A 12101-nucleotide genomic window follows, 5' to 3' on the forward strand; every position below is an offset into this window, starting at 1 on the left:
GGTGGGGCGGCCCCCACCCCCAGGGTTTCCAACCCTAGGCGCAGGGGGAGGCCCATGGGGGTGCACCAGCCCACCAGGGGCTGGTTCCCCTCCCACTTCAGCCCATGGGGCCCTCCGGGATAGGTGGCCCCACCCGGTGGACCCCCGGGACCCTTCTGGTGGTCCCGGTACAATACCGATAACCCCCGAAACTTTCCCGGTGGCCAAAACTGGACTTCCTATATATAATTCTTCACCTCCAGACCATTCCGGAACTCCTCGTGACGTCCGAGATCTCATCCGGGACTCCGAACAACTTTCGGGTTTCCGCATACTAATATCTCTACAACCCTAGCGTCACCGAACCTTAAGTGTGTAGACCCTACGGGTTCGGGAGACATGCAGACATGACCGAGACGCCTCTCCGGTTAATAACCAACAGTGGGATCTGGATACCCATGTTGGCTCCCACATGTTCCACGATGATCTCATCGGATGAACCATGATGTCGAGGATTCAATCAATCCCGTATACAATTCCCTTTGTCAATCGGTACGTTACTTGCCCGAGATTCGATCGTCGGTATCCCAATACCTCGTTCAATCTCGTTACCGGCAAGTCACTTTACTCGTACCATAATGCATGATCCCGTGACCAGACACTTGGTCACATTGAGCTCATTATGATGATGCATTACCGAGTGGGCCCAGAGATACCTCTCCGTCATACGGAGTGACAAATCCCAGTCTCGATCCATGCCAACCCAACAGACACTTTAGGAGATACCCGTAGTGCACCTTTATAGTCACCCAGTTACGTTGTGACGTTTGGTACACCCAAAGCACTCCTACGGCATCCGGGAGTTGCACGATCTCATGGTCTAATGAAATGATACTTGCCATTGGAAAAGCTCTAGCAAACGAACTACACGATATTTTGTGCTATGCTTAGGATTGGGTCTTGTCCATCACATCATTCTCCTAATGATGTGATCCCGTTATCAATGACATCCAATGTCCATAGTCAGGAAACCATGACTATCTGTTGATCAACGAGCTAGTCAACTAGAGGCTCACAAGGGACATGTTGTGGTCTATGTATTCACACATGTATTACGATTTCCGGATAACACAATTATAGCATGAACAATAGACAATTATCATGAACAAGGAAATATAATAATAATCATTTTATTATTGCCTCTAGGGCATATTTCCAACACATCTAGTGAGAAGAAAGCTTGCAAGAAGGGATCGTCTTAATTATCTTCCGTTCTTACCGGGGGGGGGGGGGGATGGTGGTACGAAAATGACCCCCGCATCGCTCTCGTGGGTGACCCGGTCTACAACTATCACCGCTATCCACTTCTCCTCCGTTCCTCCTCGCCGCCGTCGAGGGAGGCAGTCGGGCTAAGTCCGTGCCATGGACGGCATGCTCCATCACATGTAGTGTGTTCCCTTCAAGGTGGTGTGGCAACAATCTTCCCCAACGACTGAGCTCCTTCTCGGTGGTGCAACGGTCCATGTGGTGCAAAAATATGTGCTTCCTCTCCTAGTGGTGTGACGGTCCCTGCTCCCCCATATGGTGGTGTGGCAGTGCACCGTCCCGACGATCGTTGTGGTTGCTGATGTGACGCCTAGTGGCAAGGACTGCAGTGGCATCAGTGGTGTGTCAGGTGGACCATACACTTATGGTTAGGGTCGCGTGTTACTCGCGAAAGCTAGCCTGACTGTGGTCAGGGCGACGATAGCAATGTCATAGGGAATTGTGACCCCTGTTGAGGGTGGCGGTGCTGCAACTCGTGGCTCTCTCCGCGAGTTCTCCGGGGAAAACCCTTGATCCGGTTTTCCAGATCAGATGATGTCACTATGTGTTGTTTCTCCTCTTGCGGGCATCATTTCGGAGATAAACTGGCAGGACGTACCTGTGTTCGGTAGCTTGGGCTGCACTCTTCGCTTCCTTGTCTCTCCTATGCCCAAATTTGGGTGGATGAGGCATGAAGACGATGCATGACAACAAGCAGCGACAATACCTCATTGCGGTATGACGTGGAAGATGTGGTGTACAGCGGCAGCGCCAGTGGCGCAGGTCGGTGGTGAAGATGGCTGGGCCATGGTTGCTCGACGGTACTGGTAGCGAAAGATCGCGTCCATGGCGAGGCAGTGACGACTCGAGGTGCATTATTCGGGGGCCATTGGTCAACCTAGACTTACCAGTGACATTCACTTGCGTCGAAGGCGGGGGTTGATGGAGTGCCTTCACTATGAGATTTTGGTGATGGTGTCTGCTCTCACCCTCTGCGATCTGCATCACGCGTGTGTGGACGGATGTTCCACAAATGGCTCTTGGCGGCTGACTACTTGTCCAGTGCGTGCATGATTTCAAGTCGCATGATCTATGTCCGGACCATTTGCACTTGCATCATCCTCGTGGCGTCAAAGTCGCTCAACGAGGACCAATGTTGCTCCTTTTCTTTTTATTTCATTATTTTCCTCCATTTAGGCATAAGCTTTGGTATTCTACAGCTCCTCCGCTCCTCTACCACTCCCTTAGATGTAGCAAAAACAATCGCAGGTTCCAGCAATTCGGGACGCCCGTTGTAGCAAATCTCGAAGCCGGTTCCAGCATTATCACGGCTGCCGGGCGTCCAGCGGTTGTAGCATCATCGTTGTCTGCCATCGTGTGAATCCAGCATCTGTTTGCACCGGTTGCAACCTTCGTCTTCCCATAGTTGTAGCATCGCTCGCCGCCATGCAAAGAAGGTTGCCATGAACGGTCCCAGCAAATCGCGCGGTCGCTTCCAGCAAATAGCATAGACGGTTGCAACAAACAAAGACTAGTGCATCGGCGGACTCCAGCTTCTTTGGTCCAAGGTTGCAGCTCTTCCAGGCACGCTTCCAGCTCTGCCGTGTGCCGGTTGAAGCTCCCGAAGCCGGTGATTGCAGCAAAGCCGTTTGGCCGTTCGGTGGGCTCCCAATTTCCTCGGCTCACTGTCGCAACTCTAGGGGGTGCAGTTCCAGCTCTGCTATGTACCGGTTGCCGCATCTCGTCATGCGGTGGAGATTGGTGTGGGGTAGCAGCGGTCGCCTCTCGTGCTTGCCTGCAGGAAAGAGAGGGAAGGAGCGAGAGAAAGAAGATAACCTGAGAAAAAGCGAAAGGGGCTGTGGCGGGCCCAAGCATACGTACGTGGGCTGGGGAGGTTGCATGGGTGACTAGTCAAACTTGCAGATTGCAAAAGCGGGCCGCTGGATTTGCATGCGATTGAAAGCGCGCAACGCGACCGGCCGAAGATTCGGCTGGTGTGCTGTTTACAAACGTTTCCCTTTTAATTATGCAGAATTTTAATGTATGCTTATTATGGAGAAATGCGTTTTGGAGGCCGAGCTTCATGGAGGCCTTTATTTTTAAAAAATTCAAATTCAGACTTTTATGGTTCAAAAAATTCTGAAAAAAATATGCGTGTATGTAAGGATGTAACGCATATATGTGTAAAAAATCATGATCAAATACCTTGAGTTGCGACCTGTATAAAAAAGACAAATTCATGGCCGAGGAGGATGAATAGTATCATGTGTTAAACAGCCTCAGATTTGTCTTTTTTGCACAGCCTCCATTTCAATGTATTTTGAACTGAAAATTGACACATATGTGTGTTATGCCTTCATGTATATCTGTAATTTTTTTTCAAATTTTTTTAAAATGTAAAAATATGAATTTCAATGAAATTTCAAATTTGAATTTGGAGGCCTCACTGGAGCCCGAGCTCCAAAAGGGATTTCCGCTTATTGTGTTTCATATTTCTTGATTCCTTAATCGAGACTTTTCTTCCATTGCAAATTCGTCAAGTCTTTGGAGATATCTCTGCCCCACCACATGGAACTGCCCTGCCCTGCTCTGCTCTGCCGGGCTCTCACATCCGTACTGCATCCAATGTGTACACACGCAGAAGTAGGTTGACCGACCTAGCTAGTCCACGGCGAGACCAGAGAAGTCTGGCGCCATTCAATGAGGAAGCGTCCCCTCCGTCGACCTTCCTCGCCACCGCAACCGCACCGCACCGCACGCCATTCCCTTTGGAAAAGCACGAAGAAAACAGTGAGCGAGACCACGCCCCCCGCGCTTCGCCAATCCGGCGACCAAGACCGACAAAGCACGGACCTCCTATAAAGAAAGAAGAACGGACCGGAGGAGGAGCCACCCCCGGTGACAGTGATCCCGGGACCTCCCGCTCCGCTCCGAACCACGACGCTCCGCCAGCATGGCCCACCTCCGCCTCCGGAGCTCTCTGCCGCCGCTGCCGCTGATCCTCCTCCTCGTCTTCTTCGTCGCGGCGGGGAAGGGCGACGGCGGGCTGCGGTTCCGGCAGGAGAGCGGCACGTTCAAGGTGCTGCAGGTGGCGGACATGCACTACGCGGACGGGCGGAGCACCCGGTGCAGGGACGTGCTGCCCGCGCAGCGCCCCGGCTGCTCCGACCTAAACACCACCGCCTTCCTCTACCGACTCCTCCGCGCCGAGGACCCCGACCTCGTCGTCTTCACCGGTATGCCACGCCAGTCCACCCACTCCTCCTCCTCCTTGATTTATCACTCCAGTGATCGACTCGATGCCACTGCTAGCGTCCTCCCAATTTTGCATTCAGCAACTTTAGAAACGGTTTATACAGAGTAACAGAACGAAAAGATTGTACGTACTACTGATGTTAGAAAAGATTGGTTGAAAATGCATTGATTGTACTGCTGCTAGAAAAGTTTGGTTCAAAATGCATTTGCAAGATGATCATTGTTGCCACCCCCCAATGCATTTCATGTAATGATAATTGATATAGAGAATTTCATCGCCATGGTGTTTATTTTTCTACGAAAAAGGGGAGACCCCGGCCTCTGCTTCATAGCAGAAGTTTGGACACAATGTTACAAAAACTGAAAATTCTTAAAAGAGTGTGGTGCCCAACCAAAAACAAATACATAATCCAAATGTTTCTTGGGCAGGTGATAACATTTTTGGTGAGGATTCAACCGATGCGGCCAAGTCGATGGATGCGGCGATCGCTCCGGCCATTGCCATGAAACTTCCCTGGGCTGCTGTGCTCGGCAACCATGACCAAGAGGGTACGCTGTCGCGAGAGGGTGTGATGCGCCACCTTGTAGGCATGAAGAACACCCTTGCACGCTTCAATCCAGAGGGAGTAGAAATCGATGGATACGGAAACTATAATCTGGAGGTTGCAGGGGTTGAAGGAACACCGTTGGCTAACAAATCAGTGCTCAACTTGTATTTTCTTGACAGTGGTGACTATTCCACTGTGCCATCGATCCGTGGCTATGGTTGGATCAAGGCTTCACAGGAAGCTTGGTTCAAGTAAACCTCTTCGGGTCTCCAGGTGAATTTGTGACCATCTTGGTGCACTCTGCAAATTTTTATCAATAATTATTCTGTCGACGCAAGGCAAGAAATTTATGCAATTTCAAAATAGATGATGGATCTGTTAGCAGGCACTGTATTCAGTTCCGAATACAATTGGTCCCAAAATGTTTTGCACGTTAAATATAGAGAGATAAAAGAAGCTGATGGAAGTAGTTCATGTACCGCAAGCTAATTTTATTGGTGCTATGTACATATTTTATGTTAGAAACTAGAATAACAAAAGTTCATATGAAATGCAGCAAAACTATACGGGTGGACAACCCAGACAGAAGGAGCCAGCACCTGGTCTTGCTTACTTCCACATTCCCTTGCCGGAGTTCAACAACTTTACGGCATCCAATTTCACAGGAGTAAAGCAGGAGAAGGGTATCAGCTCGGCGTCGATCAACTCCGGCTTCTTTAACACCATGGTGGAAGCTGGAGATGTGAAGGCTGCCTTTGTAGGACATGATCACTTAAATGACTTCTGTGGTAAGCTCACTGGTATTCAGCTGTGCTATGCTGGTGGTTTTGGTTACCATGCGTATGGGATGGCCGGGTGGTCAAGGAGAGCAAGGGTGGTGTCTGTGCAACTTGAGAAGGCAGCAAGCGGCGAGTGGCAAGGCGTGAAGTCTATCAACACATGGAAGAGGCTTGATGATCAACGTCTCACCACAACTGACTCTGAGGTGCTATGGAACAAGCTCTAATGGTGGAGGTACTCAACTATGCATGAGCATGGCGCTGCTATTTCTAGCTTGCATATATAACGAACATATATTTTTCAGAACCCACAACTTATCTAAGACTTGCAGGTTGACAGGGAGGCGCCAGAAGAACAATGATGAAAGCTGATCCTGTCTATTGTTGTTGTTGATGCGCAGCTTATCTTGAAGAGTTTGTAACTACGTAAATGAACATACATCGCATGCCGCATGTATACGCAAGTTTTCGCCATTATTATTTTTCATGTCAAGAAAAAATTGAACCATGAATGGATCTAATGTAATGCAGTACAGACGACACTCTTTGCAATTGAGCTCAGATGTCAAATGGAAATGAGAATACCAATGCCAATGGCAATGCAACCTTTATTTTTTTTTCTCGTAAGTTTATTACTTGCAAGGTGTTTTGAACTGTAGAGTAGAAGCAAGATAATCCACAAATTATTTGTGTCATGTTGCATGAGACTTGTTACAGATGTTGCTACCATGTTACACATATACAAGATTTTACTCCTCTTTCTACCAAGCCTCTACAGGCATGTTATACTTATGAGACAATTAAAGTCTGATCTGTTAGGAAGAGGAGATATAATATGTCTAACACCCCCCCCCCCCCCCCCCCCCTCACATCCGACATGTATATGAGATGATCAACATCTTCCCTTGATACCATGCATGTTAGATATTCCTATCAACCAACCATCCCAAAAGATTGATCTGATATAATATACTTAATACTTTCCCTTCACATCTAACTTGGATATGGAATGATCAACACCTCCCACATGCCCGACATAGGCATGGATTGGGAAAAAACAGGGACTGAGACTTGAACCCAGGATATCAGCTCTAAACCACAACATGTAGTATTTTGGAACGGAGGGAGTGTGTATCAACCAATTGCCCAAGAGACCGATATGTTAGGAAGAGAAGATATAGTATCTCTAACAAGTAGTAGGGCAATTTCTTAGAACTACGGAAGGTTAATCTTTTAGACCCATCAGCAGCTTATGTTTCTTCCTCATCCTCCAAACCTAGGAAGCTCTCGGGTTTTTTCTTTCAATGAGTAAAGCAGGATATCCAAGGAGGTATAGAGAAGGATTCTAATAGCCGATAATTTGGCAAAGAGGGTTGGCCTCATGACCCCAGATGCCAGCTTTGCCTTCACGCCCCTGAGACCCCTACTCACTTATGCAGAGATTGCTCCTTCACCACGGCGATTTGGAACCAAGTGAGGGTTTTGCCGGGCATGGGGTCACTTCCGCTCAGCCTATCTTGAATTTCCCGTTTATCAATGCATAGTGGGATGCGATGCTCGCCGAGGCATCGAAGAATGAGATGTGTCGGCTAACCTACATCAAAGTGGTGAATCTGGCCCTTGAGGATATTCGTCGGCGCAAGCTCGCATTCAAAGCGCAGAGGCAGAGCCTTTCCATGATTCTCACATAGTTCCTTTCTCCGTTTTGGCTTTTGGGGTGTTGCCTTAAAAACACGTTGCCTCTTCTAAATACATGTTCCACTCTTCTATCTATACGAAAAGGCAGAGCTCCCGCCAATTGCTCGAAAAAATAATTAAAAATGGGCGTGGCTAGCTCTCATCTACTCCCTCCGTTCACGAATATAAGATGTTTTAATAAATATTTTAATATGAATTGCATACGGGCTGGAATGAGTGAACAAGCACACTAAAATGTTTCCCATCCCAATTTACAGAAAAGTTAGAATATTTATATTGGTGAACAGAGGTAGTAGATAAGAAATAACTATGTCTCATCTAACTCCACCGTTGAATTTTACGCAAAGATTCATGAGATTTTTTTTCCTTTTTATTTTTCTGTTTGATTAGATAAATAACATAAGGAGTTAGATAAGACTTTATTAATTCTGAATTAGCAAATCCGATTATTAAAAATAGAAGCCGGGGCAAGCCGAATATGCTAGGCAGGATAGAATAAGCTGCGCATTTCTTCCTTTGGTGCACCGCCCGTTCCCTCTCGGTCTCCCTCGGCGCGCACCGCAACCAACGGATTTCACCCATGTACGTACGGCGTCCCAGCTGAAGTGTGAATATCCATACCGGCCGCGGCCCCCGCCCACCGCACCATAAAAAACTCGCCGGCGTCGGCGTCGGCGGGCTCACGTCAAACCGCCCTCAATCTCACCGTGCGGTCGCCGCCAAACGCGAACTGGCAGACCGCAGGCGCCCGGCCACGTTGGCCAGATCCTCCTATAAAGAATGGAAATCCACCACAACCACGAATCGCCACTTTCTCCAGCAACAGTGATCCCCCGGTTATATTTCTCACTCGGAACCACGCCGCGCCGCTCTAGCCAGCTGCACCCTCGGCCGGCATGGCCCGCCTCGGCCTCCGGCGCTTTCCGCCGCCGATGCTCCTCCTCCTCCTCGGCCTCTTCCTCGTCGCGGCGGCGGCGGCGGGGAAGGGAAAGAAGAGGGGCCGCGGCGGCGGCGGGCTGCGGTTCCGGCGGGAGGGCGGCACGTTCAAGGTGCTGCAGGTGGCGGACATGCACTACGCGGACGGGCGGAGCACCGCGTGCGAGGACGTGCTGCCCGAGCAGGTCGCCGGCTGCTCCGACCTCAACACCACCGCCTTCCTCTACCGCGTCCTCCGCGCCGAGGACCCCGACCTCGTCGTCTTCACAGGTCCCACCCCCACCCACCCCCCTCCTGTTCGCTGCTCTGTTATTCTGTTAATACTTCGATTAACTAGTGATTCGTTGGTGTCGCCTCTTATTCTCACGATTTCGAGTTAAGAATTCAGAAGTGCCATGCATTGGTGGAGTAATCCCGAAATGAAGAATTAAGAAATCCGAAGCGCGAGCTGCACTGAAATTGGATTACTGAAATTCTGACCATGCCCAATCGCTCAGTCAGTCGCTGGGGTTTCAGTTAATCGATTGGCCTGTCCATCCAGGACCAAGATGAAATGGTCTGATTCATCACGAGTGCGTCGACATGGAGCTAAAACACAAACAGGAAAGATACAAATGTAGCCGCCTCTGTGATTATCTCCAGGTTACTGTCTTCTTTTCGTCGTCTTGTTTCACGGGCGATCTCGATGATGTTTCCATGGCTGCAAATTTAGCAACCCATTTTTTTATTATCTTTTCAGAAACACCGTGATTATGACATGTGCTAGCGGTAATTTGTGCTACTATGCATTTGCAGTGATGGTAATTGCATACATAAGTTTGCTTTCAGTCATAGCAGGGCCATCTTAAAAGAAAAGCCTTTCCTCTGAAAAATTGTGCATAGATAGCAGGGGCAGCTCGGTGCACGCAGCTCCCGCTTGCGTAGGGTCCGGGGAAAGGTCCGACCACTTTGATCTTTTGTATGCAACATTTCCCTGCATTCTGCAAGAGGCTGTTTCCAGGACTCAAATCTGTGACCTCATGGTTAAAAAAATGTGCTTAGATAATTTCAACCTCAGTGTTTGTTGGCAGGTGACAACATCTACGGTGCGGATTCGACCGACGCGGCCAAATCAATGGACGCAGCAATAGCTCCGGCCATCGCCATGAACCTTCCCTGGGCTGCTGGGATTGGTAACCATGACCAAGAGGGTACCCTGTCGCGGGAGGGCGTGATGCAGCACCTTGTGGGCATGAAGAACACTCTTTCACGCTTCAATCCTGAAGGAGTAGAAATTGATGGCTTCGGGAATTATAATCTGGAAGTTGGTGGGGTTGAAGGAACACTGCTGGCTAACAAATCAGTGCTCAACATGTATTTTCTTGACAGTGGTGACTATTCTACCGTGCCATCAATCCCTGGTTATGGTTGGATCAAGGCTTCGCAGGAAGCTTGGTTCCGGAAAACGTCTTCGAGCCTCCAGGTGAATAAGTTAGCACTTTGTCACCATCTTGGTGTGATACTCACTCCTTACACTTTCTACTGCCATACTGAGTAGGTAGATGCTACTATTTGCTAGCGGCAACAACACATGAGAATTATCCGATGAACCATCTTAACTCTGCAAAATGTTCTTGATAATTATTCTGAAGACACAAGTCAAGAAATTCATGCTATTTCAAAATAGATGATCTATCTGTTTGCTGGCATTGTAGTTCTGAATACAATTGGTTTCATAGAGAGATGTTTTCTGGGTTAAGTTAAATATAGAGAGATAAAAATACCAAGTTGTTTTGGTAATGACACTATTATGGTAATCTCATTTTGTTGGTGCTATGTGCATATTTGTGTTACTAATTAGAATAAGAAAACTTATTGCAAAATGCAGAAAAACTACACGAGTCAACAACCCAGCCAGAAGGAGCCAGCACCTGCTCTTGCATACTTCCACATTCCATTGCCGGAGTTCAGCAGCTTTACGGCATCCAATTTCACAGGAGTGAAGCAGGAGGGCATCAGCTCGCCGTCAATCAACTCGGGCTTCTTTACCACCATGGTGGAAGCTGGAGATGTGAAGGCTGCCTTCATAGGACATGATCACATAAATGACTTCTGTGGGAAGCTCACTGGTATTCAGCTGTGCTACGCCGGTGGGTTCGGTTACCACGCGTATGGGAAGGCCGGGTGGTCGAGGAGAGCAAGGGTGGTGTCTGTGCAGCTTGAGAAGACAGAGAGCGGCGAGTGGCAAGGCGTGAAGTCTATCAAGACATGGAAGAGGCTTGATGATCAACACCTCACCACGATTGATTCTGAGGTCCTGTGGAACAGAGGCTCTAATGGTAAGACACTCACATATGCATGAGCATGGTACTATTTCTAGCATGCATTACAGTGCTATTATGATACTTGGATGGATAATAAATGGTCCACTCTCTTGTGAATTATGATAGATAGTATGAAATTACTGTACCGATCGAACAAACATGTTTTCAAAACCAAAACTTATGTAAGTGTTGCTAATTTGCAGGGAGGGGCGGGAAGGATCATGACAGAAGCTGAGTTCAGGATGGGGACAGTGAATGCTGCATCCTATTCCTACCTCTACTCATCATGTGTGCTGTTGGTGCTCAGCTTATTACCGAGTCTGTAACCGTGTAAATGAAAACAGATAGTACGCGACATGTATACGCAAGTTCTCAGAGTTGTAGGTTTTCACGTCAAGAAAAAAAGGGGGATCATGGATTCGGTGTGATTCAGTACATATCTCACTCTTTGCAAATGGTCTCGGATGTCAAAGATAATGAGAATACCGATGCTAATGCGGCCTGTATCTTCTGTCATAAGTTTATTACCTGCAAAGGTGTTTCAACTGTTGAGCAGAAACAAGAACCTCATTGATGTGTTTGTATCATCAAGGCAGATCATCACCTCCACATCGCCGCTAGATACAGCAATCAGAGAAGTAGGACGCAAACTGAACCCTAATGCATTACCTGAGTGACAGGTTCAGAGGACTGAACTGCCAATTTCTTCAGTAAGTTCGAATTCAGACAACAAAGCAGGAAACTTTTGGAGGAGAAAGGGGAGAAACTTGGAGCCATTCCAGATACTCCTGTAGGACAACCAGGAACTCTGGCGGCTAGGGTTTAAACCCAGTGCATAGATGCTGATCCCCAAGTCTCTGGAATAGTGCCTTTGTTTTGCATTTCCTTATTTAATTTCCGGTAACGATTAGTCGCGTGCATCTTTATGATCCAACACAATCATTCTGATCTGTAACTCAAGAGTAGTGTGTGATTCGTTGAATTTTGTACTGTATGTCCGTTTTTCACAAGAAAAAAACTCCAATGAAATTCCTGTGGAGTTGAGTCTGTCAACACTAGACACCTCAAATGGCATCTATGTGAGCTTGTTTTATTTCCAAATCAGATACCACATTTCTCAGGCAGAAGTTCTGTCATTTTAGTAAATGTTCATTGCTCTCAGCTCCTATGTGTCCTCAGCGTGCAGGCTTGCATCATTCTTCGGTCATTTGGTCCTGAGATTTTAGTTATATATCAGTCTTCAGATCCTCGGTTTTATTTATTTCTCTGTGTCTATCAGTGTTTCTAGTCGTATTCAA

At 48.0% G+C, this 12101-nt stretch overlaps 2 protein-coding genes across 2 annotated transcripts; both read left to right on the forward strand.

Annotated features, from left to right (window-relative positions):
• Window positions 1-3934: 3934 nt before the first annotated feature.
• Window positions 3935-6466, forward strand: LOC109749152 (probable inactive purple acid phosphatase 29). The gene is made up of 4 exons (XM_073498037.1): window positions 3935-4520; window positions 4969-5360; window positions 5644-6101; window positions 6199-6466. The coding sequence occupies exons 1-2, from the start codon at window positions 4238-4240 to the stop codon at window positions 5340-5342; spliced, it is 657 nt and encodes a 218-aa protein (XP_073354138.1). The 5' UTR covers window positions 3935-4237; the 3' UTR covers window positions 5343-5360; window positions 5644-6101; window positions 6199-6466.
• Window positions 6467-8166: 1700 nt separating this feature from the next.
• On the forward strand, window positions 8167-11298 carry LOC109749129 (probable inactive purple acid phosphatase 29). The gene is made up of 4 exons (XM_020308116.4): window positions 8167-8770; window positions 9571-9962; window positions 10368-10818; window positions 11007-11298. The coding sequence occupies exons 1-4, from the start codon at window positions 8461-8463 to the stop codon at window positions 11036-11038; spliced, it is 1185 nt and encodes a 394-aa protein (XP_020163705.1). The 5' UTR covers window positions 8167-8460; the 3' UTR covers window positions 11039-11298.
• The last annotated feature ends 803 nt before the right edge of the window (window positions 11299-12101 follow it).

This window comes from Aegilops tauschii, chromosome 5 (assembly GCF_002575655.3).
Source record: "Aegilops tauschii subsp. strangulata cultivar AL8/78 chromosome 5, Aet v6.0, whole genome shotgun sequence".
NCBI lineage: Eukaryota > Viridiplantae > Streptophyta > Magnoliopsida > Poales > Poaceae > Aegilops > Aegilops tauschii.